Genomic DNA, 25,232 nt, shown 5'->3' with positions numbered 1-25,232 from the left:
TGGGATGAACACAGAGGATCTCTAACTGGAATATGAATGGGCAAACTTTCACGGTCTGAATCCCACAAAGGAGATGGTTTGGATAGATTGTAGCAGGGGTAGGCAATTCTGGTCCTCCAGAGCCACCGGCAGGTCAGGTTTTCAAGATATCCACAATATGAATGAGATGGATTTGCATGCAGTGCCTCCTTGAGATGTAAATCTATCTCATGCATAATTATTGTGGATATCCTGACAACCTGACCTGCCGGTGGCACTGGAGGACCGGAATTGCCTACCTCTGGATTGGAGTAAGCTTCAAAGGCAACTCCAGCAGTTGGAACCTGAGGACAGTACCGGGTGGACTTCTAAAGAAAAACCAAAATTAAAAAAGACAATTCAATCATGAAATTGTAATGTATGTAGTTATAGGGCAGACAGGATGGACTGTTCAGGTCTTTATCTGCCATCGGTTACTATGTTATAAAATAAGTTCATATAGGAATGTGAAAACACTCATTACCTGGAACTGTTTTAATAAAGAATGAGTGCCAAAAAGGTGCTCAAACTGACTAGATGACCACTGGAGGGGTGAAGACATGACCCCACCATACTCCTTCAGTGGTCACCGATCCCCTCCCATCCCCCAAAGATGTGAATGAAACAGTAAATACCTGCCTATAAGACAGCTTGAGATGTTAGCTTAGTGGGTGGTAGTGTGAACTGTAGAGTTGGGGACTCAGGCCTATATCCCAGTCTAATTACTACACTTATGGTGTAATATGTGAGCCTTCCAAACCCCATCCTGTTCCCACTTTACGTGCATATAGGTGAACCTGCAGGCATAAAGGGTATAGGTTTTGAATGGATTTTGGAGGGCTCACCATACACTTATAAGGAGGTTATGGTGAGATGTGCACCTGGGACTTTTTATGTGAAGTCCACCGCAGTGCCCCTTAAGGTGCCCCACTGCTCTGCTAGGATGTCTGTGTGACCAGTCTGCTACAAATGCTGGACCCTCCTACCTCCAATGGCTTATTTTGTGCGAATTTCATTCAGACATTTATTTATTTATTTTTAAATGGTTCCAAAAGAGGCACACTAAGGACAAACACATCTAAGAAATGGCCATTTTTGAAACAATGAAGATGGATGTTTTTCTGTTTTGAAAATGGTCATGTATGCCTCTGGATTTTTTTAAATATATTCAGCTAACTTTCTAAACTTGGATTTAGACATCATATCGAAAATGCCCCTCTATATCATCTGGAAGGAATAAATTCACAGAAAAAAATCTGCAAATAAAATCTTGCTTAGACAGAGGTTTTGTGTTATTTTGGCCAATGACCTGTAACTTCCTTCTGAAATAGCATACTTTTTTTTCAGATCCGTAAGAACAGTAACAATGTAGTCTTATGTTTATTTTAGATTAACTCTCTCTTATGGACTTTTGGCAGGATTCAGGGTTCATTTGATGCTTTGGAAAATAAATATGTAAGTATATTCTCTTAAATATGTAAATATTTGAATAAACAATTGTTAATTGTGATTAGATCAGATCTTCTAGATTATTATCATGTTTGTCTATTGAAACTCTGCTTTTATTAGTCCTAACTGTTCTTTTTTTTATTTATATTTTATATTCCTCTTTTTTCTATTACCATCCATCCCCAATAACAAGATCGTGAACACCTCCTTGAGACTAAATGGATCAGACTACCCAATTAATCCCACAACCAAAATCCTTGGCGTCACCCATGGACCGAAGCCTAACGTTTGAAGATCACACTAATGCTCAAGTCAAAAAATGCTTTCTCACTCTATGGAAATTTCATACCATTAAACAATACTTCGATTTCTTTTCCTTTCGACTGCTGGTTCAATCCCTGATTGTAAGTACTTTAGGCTACTGCAATATTATATACTTGGGATCTCTCAAGAAAACCATCAAACGACTGAGAGTCATCCAAAATACTGCAGTCTGTCTCATTTATGGCCTCAAGAAATCAGACCATGTAAGCCCATATTACAAAAAACTACACTGGCTGCCTGTGGAAGCAAGGGTCATTTTTAAGTTTGCTTGCAAATGGAACAAATGTTTAACCAACTTCATCTCAAATGCACTTTCGTACCAAACGTTTAGAAAGTCAATAAAAACTTATCTCTTTGACAAATTTCTCTGGCCCCACTTCAACCTGATGTACTTCCAAAACAGTTCCAGATAAACCTGACTAAACTTAACATGCCAATGTAATTTTGAAAGTTCTCTGTAATGTCATTGTCTGTATACAGTCTCTTCCCTTGTAAACCGCTTAGAACTGTTTGTGATATGGCGGTATAGAAAAATAAAGTTATTATTATTATATTTTCTCCTTTTCCATTTCTTGGTAAAAGTGGATAGCATAGCTGGTTTTAAGAAAGGTTTGGACAAGTTCCTGGAGGAAAAGGCCATAGTCTGTTATTGAGAAAGACAAGAGGGAAGCCATTGCTTGCCCTGGATCGGTAGCATGGAATATTGTTATTCCTTGGGTTTTTGCCAGGTATTGGTGGCTTGGATTGGGCACCGTGAGAACAGACTACTAGGCTTGATGGACCATTGGTCTGACCCAGTAAGGCTTTTCTTATGTTCTTACTTTATCATCTATTCCTCTGTTATCTCTTCCCCTCTTCTCTTCCTTTTTGCTTCTCTATTTTCTAATTATTTTTCAGATTACTTGTACCTAATCAGCACAATGCACTTTTGTGTATTTCTCTGTGATTTACAAGTGTCTTATTCAAATAAAAGGGGTTTCCACATAAAGAAACTGAAGACTTCTGATGCTGTAACAAAGTTCTTATGCAAAGACATAGGTTTCTGTACTATAGCTGTTACTTACTTTTAGTTGCGAACTTTGCAGAAGGGTGTCACTCAAAACTTCCAACTCCTCCCCTTCTGCACTAGAGAATAGCTCTCTTCAGTTTTTCCTTCCTCAATCAAATTCAGAAGGTGTGTTCTGCTCTGCTCTGCTTTCTTTTCTTATATTTGGGTGTTTTTGCCATTTCTGTGTGACTTTGGTGCTCAGAGCTCCCCTTCTTGGGCTTCGCTGGGGAAAGGACACAGTCCCACATGGGCAGACTGCTCTTCACAGGTCAATCTCACACTGAGTGCCTGTGCTGCCAGTCTGCTTTGTGTCCCTTCAGCAGCTCGGGGTCCATTCCCCTGGGTGCTTGCTTGCCTGCTGATCTATCAGAGACTTGAGCATAGGCTGTGTGGCCCCTGTATAACAACCCTTTGGATATCAGGGAGCCGGGTGTGAAGTTTCTCCCCCCCCAACACGTTTTCGGGGAGGTTGGAGTCTGTGGTTGGGGTCCGCATGACTGGCAGCCAGAAGATCTCTAGTAGTGGACTTATTCCTGGCAATCTTGGAGGCAGAAATCCTTTCCTTGCAGGAAGGCTGCTGCAAGCTGACAGGCACCAGAAGTCACAGTGAGTACTTCTATTATTCCCTTTGAGGAAAATTAGGGGGAGGGGGGATCAGAAAAATCTAGATATGAGGGTTTCTGGGATAGGTTTAAGTTCCCCCACCATCAAAACCCCTTTTTCAATATTTTTTGTTTTTCAGTTAAGCTCCTATGGGCCTTTTATGTTGCGAATTTTCTGGCTGTGGTTGATGCTCTTTATGACATCATTATATTCATAGAAACATAGAAATAGACGGCAGATAAGGGCCACGGCCCATCAAGTCTGCCCACCCTACTGTCCCTCCCCTACCTTTGCCCTGTGAATAGATCCCATGTGTCGATCCCATTTGGCCTTAAAATCAGGCACGCTGTTGGCCTCAATCACCTGCAGTGGAAGACTATTCCAGCGATCAACCACCCTTTCAGTGAAAAAGAATTTCCTGGTGTCACTTCGTAGTTTCCCGCCTCTAATTTTCCACGGATGCCTTCTTGTTGTCGTGGGACCCTTGAAAAAGAAGATATCTTCCTCCGCCTCGATGCGGCCCGTGAGATACTTGAACGTCTCGATCATGTCCCCCCTCTCTCTGCGCTCCTCGAGTGAGTATAGCTGTAATTTGTCCAGCCGTTCTTCATACGGGAGATCCTTGAGTCCCGAGACCATCCGGGTGGCCATTCTCTGAACTGACTCTAGTCTTAGCACATCCTTGCGATAATGCGGCCTCCAGAATTGCACATAGTATTCCAGGTGGGGTCTCACCATGGATCTATACAATGGCATAATGACTTCTGGCTTACGGCTGATGAAACCCCTGCGTATGCAACCTATGACTTGTCTTGCCTTGGATGAAGCTTGCTCCACTTGATTGGCAGCCTTCATGTCCTCACCGACGATCACCCCTAAGTCTCGTTCTGCTACTGTTCTTGCTAGGATCTCGCCATTAAGGGTATAGGTCTTGCATGGATTTTGGCTGCCCAGGTGCATAACTTTGCATTTTTTGGCATTGAAGCTGAGTTGCCAGGTCCTAGACCAGCGCTCCAGTAGGCGAGAGAGAGCAGGAAACTTAGGGGTAGCGGCGAGAGTTAGCTCCGCCCACCCCGTAGCGTCATCGGCCGGACTCCCCCTTGATAGGGAGGGAAGCCGCGGCGCAAGGCACAGAAACCTCACCAGCCAGCCGGGGAGCCTCGTGGAGCAGAGAGGCGAGTGAGGGAAGCGCTGCAGGAGGAGGAAGAAGGCAGCGGCAGCGGCGAGAGAGAGCAGGAAACTTAGGGGTAGCGGCGAGAGTTAGCTCTGCCCACCCCGTAGCGTCATCGGCTGGACTCCCCCTTGATAGGGAGGGGAGCCGCGGCGCAAGGCACAGCAACCTCACCAGCCAGCCGGGGAGCCTCGTGGAGCAGAGAGGCGAGTGAGGGAAGCGCTGCAGGAGGAGGAAGGTGGCAGCGACGAGAGAGAGCAGGAAACTTAGGGGTAGCGGCGAGAGTTAGCTCCGCCCACCCCGTAGCGTCATCGGCCGGACTCCCCCTTGATAGGGAGGGGAGCCAACGGTGCACAGCCATTCGGCGTACGGCGAAGGCGAGCGGCAAAGACGCTCGCCTTAGAGAGAGCGCCTTTGCGAAGGGCCTTTGCGTAGGGCTTCTAGGAAGGGCTTTCAACTTCAGTCTACAGTTAGTCTATCTTTCAACTCTCATCACCTAGCTATTTAACAAATTCACTTCTGTCTTTCTTTCTACTTTCTCCCAAACTTTCAACCAGGCAGACAGCCACCCTCTCTTAATCTCTCAGACACCCTTATTTCACAAACTCTCTCACAGACAGCCACCCTCTCTTAATCTCTCAGACACCCTTATATCATAAACTCTTAGACATAAGTACATAAGTACATAAGTAGTCGCCTCCGCCAGGGCAGACCAGAGGTCCATCCAGCCCAGCGGTCCGCTCACGCGGCGGCCCATCAGGCATATTGCCTGGTCAGCGGTCCCTGACTAATTTTATTGCCTACCTCTACAGTTATCTCTAAACCTTCCACTGCTCTTATCTGTACCCCTCAATCCCTTTGTCTTCCAGGAACCTATCCAGGTCTTCCTTGAAACCCTGTACTGTGCTATTTCCTATCACGGACTCCGGAAGGGTGTTCCATGTGTCCACCACCCTCTGTGTGAAAAAGTACTTCCTTGCGTTTGTTTTAAACCTGTCCCCCTTCAATTTCATCGAGTGACCCCTTGTTCTTGTGGTTTCTTTCAAATTGAAAAATCTGTCTTTGTCAACCTTTTCGATGCCCCTCAGGATCTTGAAGGTCTCTATCATATCTCCTCTGAGTCTCCGCTTTTCCAGGGAGAACAACCCCAGCTTCTTCAGTCTGTCAGTGTATGTAAGGTTTTCCATACCCTTAATCAGTTTAGTTGCTCTTCTCTGGACTCCCTCAAGCATTGCCATGTCCTTTTTGAGGTACGGTGACCAGTACTGTACACAGTATTCCAGATGCGGGCGCACCATAGCCCGGTACAGTGGCAGGATGACTTCCTTCGTTCTGGTCGAGATACCCTTCTTAATGATACCTAACATTTGGTTTGCTTTCCTCGAGGTTGTGGCGCATTGTGCCGACGCCTTCAATGTCGTGTCTACCATCACTCCCAAGTCTCTTTCCAGATTACTGACCCCTAGCATTGATCCCCCCATTTTGTAAGTGAACATCGGGTTCCTTCTCCCTATATGCATGACCTTGCATTTCCCAACATTGAAGCTCATTTGCCACTTTTTCGCCCATTCTTCCAATGTCGTAAGATCCCTTTGGAGATTCTCGCAGTCAACCGTGGTTTCAACCTTGCTGAATAGTTTGGTGTCATCTGCAAATTTGATGACCTCGCATTTTGTTCCCTCCTCCAGGTCGTCAATGAATATGTTAAACAGGAGCGGTCCCAGCACCGATCCTTGAGGAACCCCGCTCGTGACCCCTTGCCAGTCCGAGTAATGGCCCTTTACACCAACCCTCTGCTTCCTGTCTGCCAGCCAGTTTTTGATCCATCGGTGGACCTCCCCGTGCATCCCATGGTTCCATAGCTTCCTGAGCAACCGCTCATGTGGTACCTTATCGAAGGCTTTCTGGAAGTCTAGGTAAATTATGTCTATGGGTTCTCCTTTGTCTACCTGGTTGTTTACCCCCTCAAAGAAGTACAACAGGTTTGTGAGGCACGACCTACCCTTGCAGAACCCATGCTGGCTCGACCTTAGCTGTCCATTTTTTTCGATATGGTCACAGATGCTGTCCTTAATCAGTGCCTCCATCATCTTTCCCGGGACCGATGTGAGGCTTACCGGCCTATAGTTTCCCGGGTCGCCCCTCGAACCCTTCTTGAAGATGGGCGTGACATTAGCTATTTTCCAGTCCTCCGGGATCTCTCCAGTTTTTAGGGATAGGTTGCATATTTGCTGAAGTGTCTCTGCTATTTCATTTCTTAATTCCTTGAGCACCCTTGGGTGAATGCTATCCGGACCTGGCGACTTGTCGCTCTTTAGCTTGTCTATCTGCCTGAGGACATCCTCCTGGCTCACCTCTAATTTGACCAGCTTGTTATCTTGATCTCCATTTTCTATTTCCTCTGGTTCCGGAATGTTGGATGTGTCCTCCCTCGTGAAGACCGACGTAAAGAAGTCATTTAACTTGTCAGCTATTTCTTTTTCCTCCCTCACTACTCCCTTTCTATCCCCATCATCCAAGGGCCCCACTTCCTCCCTCGCTGGTTGCTTCCCCTTTACGTACCTGAAGAATGATTTGAAATTTTTTGCCTCTCCCGCTAGTCTCTCTTCATATTCCCTCTTTGCTCTCCTAACCACTCGGTGGCACTCCTTCTGGCTTTCCTTGTGTTCCTTTTGGTTGGCCTGCGTTTGATCCTGTTTCCATTTTTTGAACGATGCTTTCTTGTTACTGATCGCCTTTTTTACAGCTGCCGTTATCCATGCTGGGTTCTTTATTCGATTTTTCTTGCACTCTTTTCTGAACCTGGGGACGTACAGGTTCTGTGCTTCGTGCACCGTACGCTTGAGCAGGGTCCAGGCGCTTTCTACGGACTCTACCTTCCTTGTGCTGCCGTTGAGTTTCTTCCCCACCATTTTCCTCATTGCATCATAATTCCCTTTTCTGAAGTTGAGCGCTGTTGTTGTGGTTCTTTTCACCCTGGATGATCCCAGTTCTAGTCTGCACTGGATCATGTTGTGATCGCTGTTTCCCAGTGGGTCTAATACCGCTACTTCCTTTGCAGGTCCCCCCAGTCCACTGAAGATTAGATCAAGAGTAGCTTCTCCTCGTGTAGGTTCCATGACCAGCTGTTCCAGGAAGCAGTCCCTCGTGGCTTCCAGGAATTTGGTCTCTCTCTCGCAACTTGAGTGCCCGATACTCCAGTCTATCCCAGGGTAGTTGAAGTCTCCCATCACCACCACACTTCCATTTTTGCATACCTGCCGCAGTTCCGTCTCCAGGTCCCGGTCGATTTCTTCCGATTGGCCAGGCGGACGATAGTATAGACCCAATTTGATGTCTGCTCCAGATCCTCCTGGTAGCTTAACCCATATTGATTCCAAGCCTTCCGACCTTACTGCTGTTTCCATTTTGGTTGAGGGTATGGAGTCTTTTATGTATAGCGCTATTCCTCCACCCTTCTTGTGTGTCCTGTCTCTCCTGTAAAGTTTGTACCCTGGTATGACCACATCCCATTTATTATCTTCAGCCCACCACGTTTCTGTGATTCCAATTATGTCCAGGGCTTTTTGACTGGCTATAATTTCCAGCTCTCCCATTTTGGCCCTGAGGCTCCTCGCATTTGTGTAGAGGCAATATAGGTCCTGATTTGTCGCCCGCCCTGCTATTTTCTTTCCATGGCTCGGCGCTCCCACCTGGCTTGCCTTTACTCGGTCATCCACCTCCCGTGGCGTGTCCGTTTTGCCCCCATCCAGTATCTCCTTTTTTGGATGGTCCTCTTGCTCCCATTGTTCTCTTTCAACCATGCCTGTTAGGCTTGTTTGTGCACTGGGCCCCTGCATTGCATCTGTGGGCCTTTTTTCTGAAGATTTCCACTCAGCCCTTTTGTTTAAAAGTTCCCTCCCAGTCCCTTTGTCCAAAAAGTCCCTCTCAGCCCCTTTGTCCAAGAGTTCCCACTCGGTCCCTTTGTCCAAAAGTGTCTCCTCAGTCCCTTTGTACAAAAAGTCCCTCTCAGCCCCTTTGTCCAAGAGTTCCCACTCGGTCCCTTTGCCCAAAAGTGTCCCCTCAGTCCCTTTATCCAAGAAGCCTCTCATAGTCCCTTTGCCCAAGAATTTTCTCTCAGTCCCTTTGTCCAAAAGATCCCACTCGGTCCCAAGCTCTCTTTTGCAATGTCCTTGTTCGGTATCATTTTTTGATACCAATGTCCGGTGTGTCGAGGCCAGATCGACTTCCGGCTTTCCCCTTCTCTTCAGTTTAAAGCTAGGTCTATGGCGTTTTGGATGTTTCTTGCCAGCTGCCTCGTCCCAGCTGTGCTCAGGTGCAGTCCATCTCTCCTGTAGAGCTTGTTCTTCCCCAGGAAGGTCGTCCAGTTTCGAACAAAGTGGAATCCCTCCTCCTCGCACCATCTCCTCAGCCATCCGTTCATTTCTTGTAGTTCGCTCTGTCTTCTTGCGTCTGCTCTCGGTACTGGTAGGATCTCCGAGAAGGCTATCCTATTTGATCTCAGCTTCAGTTTCCGCCCCAGGATCCTGAACTGCTCAGTCAGTGTAGTCCGGTTGAAATTTTTCCTGCTGACGTCGTTGGTTCCAATGTGGATTACAACTGCCGTCTCCTCTGTCTCGGCTCCCTCCAGGATTCTATCAATTCTGCTGATGACGTCCGTTGTTCTTGCCCCCGGGAGACATGTCACTAGTCGGTCCTCCCTTCCTCCGGCAATGTGACTGTCCACTTCTCGCAGGATTGAGTCTCCTACTACAACAGCAGATTTCCCCTTCCTCAGATGTCTCTCTGGTCTCAGGTCCGTGTCCTCCGGGCTCTGCTGGATCTCCGCTGGTCCTTCCGCCAGGTCCTGTTGGGTACCATCATCTGCATTTTCAGACCCTACGCTAGGTCCCACTCCCATGGTGTTTGTTGGTTCCTGACCTCCAGCTGCCGGTTCCCGTCTGATACGCTGGTGGTCCTGTGCCTCTGCCATCTGCCAGGCCTCCTCTATGTACTTCTCGAGCTCTCTGACTTGTTCTGAGATGTGGCTCTCTCTGGTAGTCTCCTCCGTTTCCCCACACTGTTCCTCTATTGAGCAGAGTCCCTCCAGCTCCTGGACTCTAACCTGCAGCCTTCCGACCTCCCTCTTCAGGCTATCCAGTTCCTGGCATCGATTGCATATGTATGCCCGCCTCCCAAAGGGGAGGTAGTCATACATATGACATGCGATGCAGTATACTGGGTAGCCCTGCTGGATTCCTGCAGCCTCCATTTCTCTGTTTTCTTTCCTGTGTTCTGTAAGAGAAGAGAGGGAAAGAGAATGAGAATGAATCGCGAGTAAATTAGAGAAAATGTACGGCTGCACGCCGTTGGCTCCCTGCCTTTTAAGGGGGAGCCCGCTGACTGAAGCCGCTGACGCGATGCGGGTGGGCGGAGCTAACTCTCGCCCGCCCCTGGCTCACCGCGTCCCCCTCGCCTCTCTGCCTTCCTGCTCGCTGCCGCTGGAATCGGCAACGAGCCCTGCCTGCTCTCCTGTCCCGGCTGCGGCTCCCCGCCTTTTAAGGGGGAGCCCGCTGACTGAAGCCGCTGACGCGATGCGGGTGGGCGGAGCTAACTCTCGCCCGCCCCTGGCTCACCGCGTCCCCCTCGCCTCTCTGCCTTCCTGCTCGCTGCCGCTGGAATCGGCAACGAGCCCTGCCTGCTCTCCTGTCCCGGCCGCGGCTCCCCGCCTAATAAACTCACAGACACCCTATTCTTTTATAATCTAAATATCCATTTCTCTAACTTTCTAATTCTCTCTTACTGATAGGCAGGCCTAGCTTACAACTTAGATATGGCAGGGAGGACAAGAAGTGCCAAATCTACAATCAAGCCCAGCATTCCAATCGGCATGGGGATCCAGGAGGCGACCACGGACTGCATACGAAAGGAGGAGGACCCAGGACGGTTGACAGAGGGCTCTCTCTCTGTCTCTGTGCAGACCGAGACCATTCCCCAGCACTACACTACAACTTCTACGCAGACGGAGGAGGTAGACCAGCTGGATAGTGACCTCATGCTGGAACTAAGGAACCTCAGGGAGGAGGTGAAACGTCTGAGATGCATCCGGGAGGATGAGGATTACATCGATGGAGTCGTCCAGGAGCTGTCCCAAATCACCGAGCAGATCCATGACAAGTCCATCCTCGGGACACCCCAATCACCAGCGTTGAGACCAACAATTGGGATACAGGAAATGGCCAGCGACGCTGAGTCATGGCAGCTTGTGACCTCCTCCACGGGCAAGCACAGGAAACCCCCCCCACCTTTTTCAATCTCCTCATCTTCTTCTTTCTCTTTCTCTCATCGACAGGGCAGCTCTACACCAACCCCTCAACTCACCCTGAGGAACAGATTCCAGATTCTTCAGGAAGGACCTACTGATGAGGAACAGGAACGGGCCCAACTCACAGCTCCAACTCCGGGAACAACTGACCAGGCCCAACTCACAGCTCCAACTCCAGGAACAACTGACCAACCCCCTACGAAGAAGCGCAGAGTAATAGTTATTGGGGACTCCATGCTGAGGGGCACCGAGGGACCAATTTGCAGACCGGATATGGATTCGAGGGAGGTCTGCTGTCTGCCTGGAGCCAGAGTACGGGATGTCACCACCTGTCTTGATAAACTACTCAAACCCCAGGACAACTTTCCCATGCTTCTCGTCCATGTGGGGACAAACGACACTGCAAGGAACACCCCGGAGAACATCACCAGAGACTTTAGAGCCCTGGGCGAGAGGCTGAAGCAGACTGGAGCGCAGGTGGTCTTCTCCTCTATCCTCCCAGTTAGAGGCAAGGGGAGAGCCAGGGACGAGCGTATCCTGAGGACTAACGAGTGGCTACAGGGATGGTGCCATGGAGAGGCACTACAGGGACTTCAGGGACCAGACGGACTCCATCTGACCAGTAGAGGTAAGTATGTCTTCGGACACCGACTAGCCCGCCTGCTTCGCAGGGCTTTAAACTAGTCTACTTTTTCTTTTTCTACGTGAGTTGGTGTGACCCCTAGAGAACTGTTTGCAGTGTGGGTACTTACCTCAGAGCTTTGACTCATCTCATCAGGATAGTTCCTTACTGCGTTGGTATGTGAGTGGGTACCCTCTCCCGACTTACCTAGTTTAAAGCCCTGCGAAGCAGGCGGGCTAGTCGGTGTCCGAAGACATACTTACCTCTACTGGTCAGATGGAGTCCGTCTGGTCCCTGAAGTCCCTGTAGTGCCTCTCCATGGTTCAGGAATCCGAAGTTCATATCCCGGCACCATCCCTGTAGCCACTCGTTAGTCCTCAGGATACGCTCGTCCCTGGCTCTCCCCTTGCCTCTAACTGGGAGGATAGAGGAGAAGACCACCTGCGCTCCGGTCTGCTTCAGCCTCTCGCCCAGGGCTCTAAAGTCTCTGGTGATGTTCTCCGGGGTGTTCCTTGCAGTGTAGTTTGTCCCCACATGGACGAGAAGCATGGGAAAGTTGTCCTGGGGTTTGAGTAGTTTATCAAGACAGGTGGTGACATCTTCACTTGCGAGGTGGTGACACCTTCACTTGCGAGGCACCAGGACACGGTCAAGTGCGAACGACCCGTTTCAGAATTTTGAGTTCACACCAGGTGAAGTTTACAGTGAACTGTCAAGACTAAAGGTAAATAAAGCCATGGGACCAGACAATCTGCACCCAAGAGTGCTCAAAGAATTGTGCGATGTCCTGGCGATACCGCTAGCTGCACTCTTCAATCTCTCCTTAAGCACGGGGAGAGTACCCTTGGACTGGAAAACAGCCAACGTCATTCCTCTGCACAAAAATGGTTGCAGGGCAGAGGCTGCGAATTACAGGCTGGTGAGTCTCACATCAATAGTGTGTAAACTCATGGAAACTTTAATTAAACGCAAATTAGACACGATCCTGTCTGAGGGAAATCTACGGGATCCCAATCAACATGGATTCACCGGGGGTAGGTCCTGCCAATCTAATCTCATCAGCTTCTTTGACTGGGTGACAAGGAAGCTAGACTTGGGAGAGTCTATGGACATCGTGTACCTGGATTTCAGTAAAGCATTTGATAGCGTCCCACACCGCAGGCTGTTGAGCAAAATGAAATCGATGGGGTTAGGAGAAACACTAACTACTTGGGTCAATGATTGGCTAAGTGGAAGACTTCAAAGGGTAATGGTTAACGGTACCCTCTCTAAAACATCGGAGGTGACCAGCGGAGTACCGCAGGGTTCAGTCCTGGGCCCACTCCTTTTCAACATATTCATAGGGGATCTGACTCAGGGGCTTCAGGGTAAAATAACATTATTCGCCAACGACGCAATATAGTAAGGGAATGTACTTTACAGGATAGTATGGCACAGGACCTGCTTACATTGGAAAGATGGTCCTCGACCTGGCAGCTGGGCTTTAACGCTGGGAAATGTAAGGTTATGCACCTCGGTAGCGGTAATCCATGCAGAAATTACACCTTGATTGGAGAAACTTTAACTTGTACTTCGGCGGAACGAGACCTAGGAGTAATCATCAGTGCAGACATGAAAACTGCCAATCAAGTGGAGAAGGCTTCATCTAAAGCAAGGCAGATGATGGGATGTATCAGTAGAAGCTTTGTCAGCAAGAAGCCTGAAGTCATAATGCCATTGTACAGAACCATGGTGAGACCTCATCTGGAATACTGTGTACAATTCTGGAGGCCACATTACCGTAAAGATGTGCTTAGAATCGAATCGGTTCAACGGATGGCCACCAGGAGGATCTCGGGGCTAAAGGGTCTCTCGTACGAGGAGAGACTAAACAAACTACAGCTCTACACTCTAGAAGAACGTAGGGAGAGGGGAGACATGATTGAGACATTTAAATACATCACGGGACGTATGGAGGTGGAAGATGATATCTTCTTTCTCAGGGGACCCTCTGCCACTAGAGGGCATCCGCTCAAACTCAGAGGCGGGAAATTTCATAGCGACATCAGGAAGTATTTCTTCACAGAAAGAGTGGTTGACCGTTGGAATGAGCTTCCAGTGCAGGTGATCGAGGCCAGCAGTGTGCTGGACTTTAAGAATAAATGGGATACCTATGTGGGATCCCTACGAGGGTCGAACTGGAATATCGGTCGCTAGGTATAGACTTAAGAGGATGGGTCAGTAGGGTGGGCAGACTTGATGGGCTATAGCCCTTTTCTGCCGTCATCTTCTATGTTTCTATGTTTCTATCTTGTTGTCGGGCGTTGAATCTTTGTCCGTTGTGCATTTGCCCACTACATTACTTAGTTTGGCGTCATCGGTGAATAATGTTATTTTCCCCCGAAGCACTTCTGCCAGGTCCCTTATAAAGATGTTGAATAGGATCGGGCCCAAGACAGAGCCCTGTGGCACTCCACTGATCACCTCCGTCATTTCAGAGGGGGTGCCGTCTACCCTTTGAAGCCTACCTCCAAGCCAGTTCCCAACCCATTTCGTCAAAGTGTCACCTAATCCTATAGAACTCATCTTGCTCAGCAACCTGCGATGTGGTACGCTATCGAATGCTTTGCTAAAGTCCAAGTACACGATGTCCAGGGACTCCCCAATATCCAGCTTCCCCATCACCCAGTCAAAGAAGCTGATAAGGTTGGATTGGCATGATCTTCCCCTAGTAAATCCATGTTGATGTGGATCCCGTAGATTCTTCTCATCCAGGATCTTATTCAACTGGTATTTGATTAGAGTTTCCATTAGTTTGCTCACTATCGATGTTAGACTCACTGGTCTATAGTTTGCTGTCTCCATCTTTGAGCCTTTCTTATGGAGTGGAATGACGTTAGCCGTCCTCCAGTCCAACGGGACGCTGCCTGTACTAAGGGAGAGGTTGAAGAGCGCGGACAGTGGCTCCGCCAAGACATCACTCAGCTCCCTAAGCACCCTGGGGTGTAGGTTGTCAGGCCCCATTGCCTTGTTAACCTTGAGCTTTGACAGCTCACCATAGACACTGCTAGGCGTAAACTTGAAGGTACTAAATGGGTCAACTGAGTCAACCCTTGTCTGTAGCTGAGGGTCAAGCCCCGGTGCTTCTCGGGTGAAGACTGAGCAGAAGTATTCATTTAATAGTTGGGCTTTTTCCGAATCCTTTTCCACATAGTCTCCATCTGTTTTCCTAAGACGTACAATCCCACCTGAATTTCTGCTTCTGTCACTGATATACCTGAAGAAGGATTTATCTCCCCTCCGGATGTTCTTTGCCAGAGACTCCTCCATGTGGAATTTAGCCTCCCTGACTGCTGTTTTGACGGCTTTTGATTTGTTCAAGTAGTCTGCTCTAGAGTCCTGTTTCCCTGATTGTTTGTAAGAGATGAATGCTTTTTTCTTTTCCTTGATGAGGTCTGAGATCTCCGCAGTAAACCACTGCGGCTTGTTGTTCCTTCACCGTTTGCTTACTAATTTAACATAGCGGTTTGTCGCTTCCTGTATGGTGGCTTTCAAAGTCGACCACATTTCTTCCACGCTATCGGTTTCTGCTTGCCTTTGTAGCTCCTGGTGAACAAAGGAACCCATGTCTAGGAAGTTTGTGTCTTTGAATTTGAGGACTTTGGTCAGTGTGGTAGATTTAGTGAAACCTTTCCTAAGATCGAACCACACCATGTTGTGGTCACTGGAGGCCAATGTGTCTCCCATCGAGACCTCTGTGTCACTTTCCCCATTGGTAAGTAATAGGTCCAGTATCGCCTGATCCCTTGTAGGGTCAAACACCAGTTGCTTGAGACCAGCTCCCTTCATAGAGTTTAATAGCCTCCTGCTGCTACTGGAAGCAGAGGTAAGTGTATCCCAATCCACATCAGGCATGTTGAAGTCACCTAACAATACTGTGTCCCCACGCAAGGTGATATTTTCTATATCTCCGATTATTTCCATATCCAGGCCATCCTGTTGTCTTGGGGGTCTGTAAATTGCACCAAGATACAAGCATTTGTCCTTCCCTCTGGCCAAATTAACCCAAAGTTTCGTCTTTCTCCGTTTCTGCCTGCTGGATGCTCTGGATCAGACAGTAGAAGGGAGATTCAACTTCTAAGGCCACTCAGCAATTACCCTTTAAGAGGCAGATGCTCTTTGGCAAAGGTTTGGATGACTTGATGATCAGCATGGCAGATCATCGTCCCAAATCCTTCCTGGAAAGCAGGGGGCGTTGTTCCACCTTGGGCAGCACAGGCAATTTTCGTTCCTCTCGGAAATTCTGCCAGTTTTCCTTTGATTCCTCTTCCTAGATGTCCTTCTAGGGGTCCAAACAGAGATTTGGCAATTAGATGCCAGCAATCCTCAGGTTCCCATGATGGCTCAGCCAACAAAAAGTCACAATGATACCAGGTCGATGGCCACCTCCCACATCAGCAGAATGAGAACAGATCTCATCAGATCACTGGATGCTGGACATTATTCAGGAAGGGCACAAGATAAGAGTTTTCTTGCCCTCCCCAAAATCTGTTCATTGATTCCCCTCAAGTTTGCCCAGAAAAGGAGGCCAAGGTCCGAGCGATGGTACAATGTTTCTTGGATATACTCGCCATAAAGCCAGTCCCCAATGCAGAAACTGGCTCCAGCAGATACTCCATATACTTCACAGTGCCCAAGAAAGGCACAGAAGATTGGAGGCCTTTACTAGACCTAAGGTCTATGAACAAAGCACTGAGAGTTCCCTGCTTCCATATGGAAACGGTCCGCTCAGTCACCGTGGCAATGGATCCATGGAAATTCCTAGCCTCCCTGGATTTAGCAGAGGCCTGTCTTCACATTCCCATCTTTCCAGATCACAGAAGATATCTAAGATTCCATGTCCTCCACTGATACTTCCAGTTTGTGATACTCCCTTTTGGATTGGCCATGGCACCTAGCACCTTTACCAAAGTGATAGAAATATGACGGCAGATAAAGGCCAAATGGTCCATCTGGTCTGCCCATCCGCAGTAACCAGTATCTCTTTCTCTATCTCTCTCTGAGAGATCCCACATGCCTATCCCAGGCCCTCTTGAATTCAGACACAGTCTTTGTTTCCACCACCTCTTCCGGGAGACTGTTCCACACATCTACCACCCTTTCTGTAAAAAAGTATTTCCTCAGATTACTCCGAAGCTTATCACCTCTGAACTTCATCGTATGCCCTCTTATTGCAGAGTTTCCTTTCAAATGAAAGAGACTCGACTCATGCACATTTATATTATGTAAGTATTTAAACGTCTCTAGCATATTTCCCTTCTTCCGCCTTTCCTCTGAAGTATACAAATTGAAATCTTTAAGTCTGTCCCCATACGCCTTATCATGAAGACCACACACCATTTTAGTAGCCTTTTTTTCTGGACCGACTCCATCCTTTTTATATCTTTTTGAAGGTGCGGCCTCTAGAATTGTACACAATGTTCTAAATGAGGTCTCACCAGAGTCTTATACAGAGGCATCAATACCTCCTTTTTCTATTGGCCATACCTCTCTCTATGCAACCTAGCATCCTTCTAGCTTTCGCTGTCACCTTTTCAACCTGTTTGGCCACCTTAAGATCATCACATATAATCACACCAAAGTCCCGCTCTTCCATCATGCACATAAGTTCTTCACCCCCTAAACTGTACCATTCCCTTGGGATTTTGCAGCCCAAATGCATGATCTTGCATTTCTTAGCATTAAATTTTAGCAGCCAAATTTCAGACCATTCTTCAAGCTTCGCTAGGTCTTCTTGTTATTCACACCATCCGGTGTGTCTACTGTATTGCATATTTTGGTATCATCCGCAAAGAGGCAAATCTTACCCAACAACCCTTCAGCAATATCATTTATAAAAATGTTAAAAAGAACAGGCCCAAGAACAGAACCTTGAGGCACACCACTGGTAACTTCCCTTTCCTCAGAATGATCTCCATTGATCACTACCCTCTGTTGCCTTCCACTCAACCAGTTCCTGACCCAGCCCCTCACTTTAGGACTCATCCCAAGGGAACTTAGTTTATTTATTAGACGTCTATGTGGAACACTGTCGAAGGCTTTGCTAAAATCTTAAATACACCACATCTAGTGCATATCCTCTATCCAATTCTCTGGTCACCCAGTCAAAAAAATTGATCAGATTTGTCTGACAATACCTACTTCTAGTGAATCCATATTTCCTCCAGTCCTGTAATCCACAGGATTCCAGAAATTTGGCCATTCTCTGTTTTAAAAGTGTTTCCATTAATTTGCTTACCACAAAAGTTAGACTTACCGGCCTGTAATTCCCTACTTCTTCCTTACTTCCACTTTTGTGGAGAGGAACCACATCCGCCCTTCTCCAGTCCTCCAGTACCACTCCTGACTCTAGAGACTCGTTGAAAAGGTCAGTCAGTGGAGCTACTAGAACTTCCCTAAGTTCCTTCAGCACCCTCGGATGTGAACCATCCGGCCTCATCGCTTTGTCTACCTTTATTTTAGATAGCTCCTCACGAACACAACCCTCTGAAAATCAATCAGGGTCTATTAATCCTCCATCCCTATTCACGTTTGTCTTCTGCGGTCCCACTCCTGGCGCTTCAGCTGTGAATGCACAAAAGAGAGAAAGGAAATCCAACGTAGTCTGCAGTAAACAACAGCAAGCAGAAAACAACGAACAGACTGCAGATAATGTACAAGATGCAGGCGTTGTTTATTAATAAATGCAGTAACATATACAAACTTATAGCCAGATAACACGCTTTCAGATAACACGCCTTCCTCAGGGGTCCATGGTGGTTAAGGTATAAAGCAAACTGCATAAAAGATAACAAACACACGCCAATCACGATCAAATGGGGTCAAGCAAGTCTTGCACAATGGCAGACATTAAATTAGCAAGATATCATACGTTAACTGTTGATGAAAGCACAGACATTTCTGTCAACAAGTACTTAATACTCTATTTTAAGTATCGGCCAGTCAATTCAAATAAGTATAGGACATCATTTGGTGGGATGCTACAGTTGGAAGCATGTGATGCTACATCAATGGTAACAGCAATTAGGGAATTCTATAGGAAACATGAACTTGACCTGAATAAAATGGTTATGTTCACCTCTGATGGTGCCTCTGTTATGTTGGGCAAAATAGATGGTGTTGCAGCACAGCTGAGAAAAGACATTCCACATTTAGTGCAGCAATATTGTGTTGCACATTGGGAAGATTTGGGACTTTCTGATTTATGGAAAGAAGTAAAATTGAAGAAAGAAGTAGAAACTGTAATGAGAACTGTGTACACGGTGTTCTGTCGGTCTTTTACTAAACGATACAAATTTCAAGAAATAGCAGATGCATCTGAATGTGAGTCAATTGCTTTCAGACCTCTGAATGAAGTGCGCTGGTTATCTAGACACTTTGCACTTAAAGCAATTATTCGAAATTATGATCCCCTATTAAAATATTTTGAAGAAGACAAAGAAAGATCCTATTGCAAAGTACTGCTATAAGAAGCTGAACAGTGAATAATTTCATATTACACTTGAAGTTTTGAATGATGTCTTATCAGAAATGGCTTCCTTAATCATGGCATTTCAAAAATGTGGTTTGACACCATAGGAAGCTTATCATCTTGCACAGGGTAAATTGAACAAACTTCGAATGCAATACTTAGGTGACAAGGTTAAGTGGACTGATAAAGTCAATAGTCTTCTTGACAACAGGATGAGGTCTGGAGAAAAAGTTTCAGTGGATACTAATTCCAGATTAACCTTCATCAACATCCTATGTTTGCATCTGGGTGAAAGATTTCCTGAAAATGAAGTTGAGGAATGGTCTGCTTTTGACTGTACAGCAATATCACAATGCGACTTTGACTTCGGAAATGGACATATCAGATCTCTTTGTTTAAAGTATAAACAATTTCTTCCGGAGGAAAGTATTATTATTCAGCAATACAATGACTTTAAATTCCTTGTTGCAGAAAAAATCAAAAGCAATCTGATAAACAGCTTTCCAGATATGATGAAATTTGCATTTCAGAATGATCAATTTGCAGATTTAGCAAAATTGATGGACATTGGTGTCATATTCTTAGCATCTAGTTCAGATTGTGAGCGTGGTTTTAGTCTAATGAACAATTTGAAAACTAAACAAAGGAATCGTTTACATTTAGAGCATTTGGAAATGCTGATGCGTGTTAAGAGTCACCTTCAAGATGGAGGCTCAACAGATCTTGACAGAATTTATTCGGACTGGATAAATATGAAAGATCGCAGGGAAAAACTTTGAAAACTAAATTGCTGTTATTTTCTAAATTTTAAGTATAAAGTACGATGATACCTTATTTATAGGTAGTGCTCAATGGAACATTTCAATGAAACATAATTTATGTTTATTGAAATGAGACTTTATGTTACATAAAGTGTAACTAACAAAGTGTAACTAAAATTACATTGTTTTTTCGTTAATTCAGACTAAACTCAAAGACTTACCTATAAATGCCCATAATTGAACTCCGGGCCCTCTGTCAATCATTTTTATAGCGCACACAAATTTAGTTTTTCTTTAAAATGCGCACAGATAAAATTTTTTGCGCACACAGCCTATGAAAAATTAGAGGGAACATTGGTGTCAGCTATTTTTTTTTCCATAGTGGTAGTAATAGCTCACCTCCACAGGATGGGCATACAGGTGCATCCTTACCTGGACCTCTCAGGAAGGCAAGCACACAGTGCGACAGGTGGTGGATCTCCTCCAGAGACTTGGTTGGATAGTCAGCTTCCAGAAAAGTCAGCTCCAGCTAACTCAGTACTTGGAATATCTTGCAGTCCACTTCAACACAGCATTGGGCCATGTTTTTCTTCCCTAGCCACACAAACATAAACTCAGGAAGTAGATCTCAGAGATCCTGGCCTTATCAAACCCCACAGCCTGGCATTAGTTGCAGGTACTAGGCTCAATAGCGGTCTCCCTGGAAGTTGTCCCCTGGGTGAGAGCGCATATGTGGCCTCTACAGGACTCTCTTATCTCCAGGTGGTCACCATAGCAGCACTTTCTGCAGAAGTAGCTCTCCTGGTCTCTGGGGACGAAACATAACTTACGCTGGTGACAGCAGGGGTATCAGATCTACCATGATAGGGTGGTTCTTTACACACATTCAAAATTTACCTGAGAGTCCTCTGAATTTCATCTTAACCAGTCCATCTTAACCTGTCTTCATCCCGAGACCACATTCTCACCCTGGTTAGGCTGCTCTTCACACATTGGATTGTAAACGTGCACTAGCTTACTATTTGGATCATACCAAGCCTCACAGAACTACCACTCAACTCTTTGTGTCGTTCGACCCTAACAGACCTGGAGCTCCTGTCACCAAAAGAACCATCTCTACTTGGCTAGTGGACTGTATCTCCTTCGCATATGCTCAGGCTGGGTTGATGCTTGAAGGCCGTGTCACTGCTTATAAGGTTTGCACTATGGCGACTTCAGTAGTCCATCATTCAACACCTATGGAAGACAGCTGCAAAGCAGCCATTTGGTCCTCAATACATACCTTCATTTCGCATTACTGTTTGGAGAATCATTCCAGATGGGATAGTCGGTTTGAACAAGCAGTTCTGCAAAATTTATTCTCTTCTTAAATGCTAATTTACCCTGCAATCCTTTCAGATTTGCCAGGTTCATGGTAGTTGACAATTCAGAAAATCTCAATGGTTACCAATTAAACATCATAACATAACATAACATAATATTGTGCTTCTTAATTGCTTAACCGTAAGTTCAACGCGGTTTACAAAAGATTATAAACAATAAACATCGGATTACATACAAAATATTATTATTGGTTTTTAAGGTATTACAACCAAACAAACCAAGTTATTTACTGCAACATCTCACACCTTATGTTCCACAAAGAACTACTGTGTTCAGCGGAACATAAGCGATTAGTAATTCTAACATGAGCATATTTGACAATCTACTTTTGCAGTTAATGGTCCTTTTCTCAGGAATTCACTTCCAGTGAACTTACAATTACAGTGGAACCTTGGTTTACGAGCATAATTCATTCCAGAAGCATGCTCGTAAACCAAATTACTTGTATATCAAAGCAAGTTTCCCCATAGGAAGTAAAGGAAACTCGCTTGATATGTTCCCACCCACCCCCATCCCCCCCAAGGCCAGCGGTGCTGCTCCACCCCCCCCTGCGAACCAGCACCGCCCGCCTGAACAGCATTTAGCCTTACCCCATCTGGCACCAGCATGCAGCCCACAGGATGTGCCGGTGCCGGCGAAAGAAGTTCCTGCCTCTTGCCTGGGCCTTGAGCATGTGCACTTTTTTTTTCCATGATGCATATTCCTAAAATTATTTGATTAGAGGATTATACTAACAAGACAGGTAAAGCTTTGTTTAACACAAGTAGCACTTTCATATTGTATGACCCCCCCCCCTCAACTTTTAAATCTATATTGTAGTTCTTCATTGTTGATTTTGTTTTTATTTGTATTAAGATTGTAAACCACCTAGAAGGATTTCTAATAAGCGGGGTAGTAAATGAATAAAAACTTGAAACAATAGCCCTCTTCTCAGAAGCACCATCCTGGCAGCTTGGGAGTCCCAGATGTAAGAATATCATGCCTGCGTGTCCTCGGAGAAAGCAAAGTTACTCACCTTTAGTAGGTGTTCTCCGAGGATAGGAGGCATATATTCTAACAACACCCCCACTTCCCCTAGTTTATTTATTTATTCAGTTTTCTATACCATTCTCCCAAGGGAGCTCAGAACGGTTTACATGCATTTATTCAGGTACTCAAGCAGTTTTCCCTCTCTGTCCCGGCGGACTCACAATCTATCTAATATATATGGGGCAATGGGGGGATTAAGTGACTTGCCCAGGGTCACAAGGAGCAATGCGGGTTTGAACCCACAACCTCAGGGTGTTGAGGCTGTAACTTTAACCACTGTGCCACACTCTCTGGTTTCTTAGCTTTTTTCCTTAACTGCAGGTCCTACTAAGCTTTAGATAGTCCTTTATATTAATGTCATAATTGTGATTTGAATAATAATGGCAGATATTTTCTTTTTCAGCTACGTATGGCAGTCTTAGAAGTGAGTAAAAACAAAGCAACCCTAAATATTGATAGAGAGTTTTAAAATGTGAAAAATAATCACAAATACACTTTCTTTTATTTCTTAAAAGTTTTACACAAATCCCAAGGATCCGGAGGTAAGTAAAATAAAGTCAACATATAGCATGGATATATATTACTATGTATAAAATACATGAAGATTCACATAGGTGATCATGGGCATAGTAGGTTGTAATCAGAAAGAGTATTAATTACATATGCAGGAAGGCCCTGGTTCTATAAAAGGCGCTTACAGTTGTAGGCACCAAACTTAATTATTTTTAATTGGCTTAATTGGTGCAGATAATTGAAAGCACCATTAAAAAGCAATATAAAAAAATTAATGAGCCAGTAGGCACATAACTCAGTAGGAAAGTAGGTGTGGTAGAGGTGGAGTTTAGGGGTAGAGTTTGGGCGTGGATTGAGTTAAGTGCCGGTAGGAGCAATCCATCCGGTGTGCCACAAGGGTCTCCGTTATCTCCATTGCTCTTCAACGTCTACATGTCCTCACTAGGCACGCAGCTAACCCAGTTAGGGATAAAACTATTTAGTTATGCAGATGATTTTACGATCATCATCCCATTCGTTAATTCTATCTCTGAAACTATTCCTAAAGCTTCAGAACGTGATGGAGCACTGGATGACAACCTTTAGACTCAAACTTAATTCAGAAAAGACAACTTTCTTCGTTGCTTCGCCACATCCGCTTGACACCAAATCACCACTATGTATCAATAATCTTAATTACCCTATCCAACCTACCATAAAGATACTAGGTGTAACTTTGGATCAGTGCCTAACCATGAGAGACCAGGTGGACTCCTTGATCAGAAAGGGATTTTTCACTCTCTGGAAACTCAGATCCATTAAAGCTTATTTCGATACAGCGGCATTCAGAACCCTAGTCCAATCCCTCGTACTGAGTCTACTTGACTACTGTAACATCGCCTATTTAGCAATTTCCTAAAAGAACATGCAGCGTTTACAATTGATGCAAAATGCAGCGGTCAAACTGATCTTTGGGCTGAGGAAGTTTGAACACGTGACACCCTACTACCGGCAGCTGCATTGGCTGCCAATGGAGGCGCGCGTAAAGTTTAAATTTGCCTGCTTCTGCTTCAAAGCACTACACGGACTTGCCCCTAAATATATAACTGACCTTTTCATCTTCTCAGCCAATAGACACAAGAGAAGCTCACATTCCAACTTAGTTTCCCCCCCGGTGAGAGGTTGTAAACTGAAAAAACACCATGAACATCTTCTCTCGCACCAAGCAGCATCATGGGGTAAAGACCTAGAACAATTGCTTTCGCCCACTACTTATGAGGAATTTAGGAAACGTCTGAAAACACACCTGTTCCTAAAGTATCTAGACAACTGATCCTCTCTTCTCTCTCCCCTCTATAGCGATTAACTTGTTCTATTGATCACTCTCTCCTCAAAAATGGATTTCCTGTCCTATTAACCCTCTTTCTTCCTCCCCTCTTAAAGTCAATCAATTTGTACCTTTGCTTAATCTTTGTAAACCGCATAGAACTTCACGGTATTGCGGTATATAAGCTGTTATTATTATTATTATTATTATGTTAGGCACCAGTATATTAGGCCAGGAAAACCCTGGCCTAATATAGCAGCGTCTAATTCGATTTAAGCATTGCTAGATGCAGTTCTACAAACGGTGCCTAACTTTTACATGTGGTAGATGCCATTTTCCTTGGCTCCTACCATCAGTAAAGGTTTATAATACAACAGGCCTGATTCCCTATGGGGCCTATGCAGTAAAGTGCATTAACAGTAATGCAACATTATAGTGCTTATCTTAAAAACACTGTTATGGTTTAGTTGTTCAAAAACTGGCATTTAGATATTCATTTTGCATAAATGTCTTTAAATCCCAATTTTACAAAACTGAGATATGAACATCTAAATCTGAAGACCATCCCTATGGCAAGGGAGCATATTTTGGATGGAACTTGGGCAGTCTTCAAAATAGATGTTCATTCCCTACTTTAAATAGGGAATGTACATCCATGTCCTAACAGATAGACATGAAGAGCTAGACCTGCTATCCAAGATGGTTTTTGTTGTTTTTAGGAAGGCATTTATTGTGGTCCAAAATAAATATAGTAAATACTAATAAAATAATTTGGTAGCAATGAAACATTTGTAGCAGTTACAAATTTTCCACTGAATATATGAATATTTTGGAATGTCTAGATTAGACACTTCAAATTATTCTCCATACATTCTATTCAATATCAAGCTCCTATATATCTGAATTTCCTTCTGTGATTACCATAATCAGAGCAGAATTCTCTGAACTCTACTTCTAGTACAATACATGTGTCATTCTGGACAAGTGGGTAGTGAATCCAAACCTGCACACTTTGCAGAAGATATCTATCACAGTTTTCGGCTCCTCCTCCTTCCTCAATGAAGTGTGCTGTCCTCTTCAGTTTTTCCTTCTGAAAGCTTGCAGTAAGGTGTGTGTCTTATCTACGCTGTTTAAAACTCAAAACTTCAGATGCAGGGATTTCTCTGCACACAGTGCCTTCCTTTTTGCCAA

At 45.4% G+C, this 25,232-nt stretch overlaps 1 protein-coding gene across 1 annotated transcript in view; it reads left to right on the top strand.

Annotated features, from left to right (window-relative positions):
- HORMAD2 (HORMA domain containing 2) overlaps positions 1 to 25,232 on the top strand; it is a 130,473-nt gene that overhangs the window by 43,673 nt on the left and 61,568 nt on the right. Inside the window, exons 5-7 of the mRNA XM_033956131.1 lie at positions 1,437 to 1,473; positions 22,626 to 22,646; positions 22,738 to 22,764. Of these exons, the coding sequence (XP_033812022.1) occupies positions 1,437 to 1,473; positions 22,626 to 22,646; positions 22,738 to 22,764 (85 nt within the window). The remainder of the gene's footprint in view (positions 1 to 1,436; positions 1,474 to 22,625; positions 22,647 to 22,737; positions 22,765 to 25,232) is intronic.

This window comes from Geotrypetes seraphini, chromosome 8 (assembly GCF_902459505.1).
Source record: "Geotrypetes seraphini chromosome 8, aGeoSer1.1, whole genome shotgun sequence".
Taxonomy (NCBI): domain Eukaryota; kingdom Metazoa; phylum Chordata; class Amphibia; order Gymnophiona; family Dermophiidae; genus Geotrypetes; species Geotrypetes seraphini.
The sequence above is the reverse complement of the archived record's forward strand: the minus strand, read 5'-3'. Positions and strand labels throughout refer to the sequence as shown.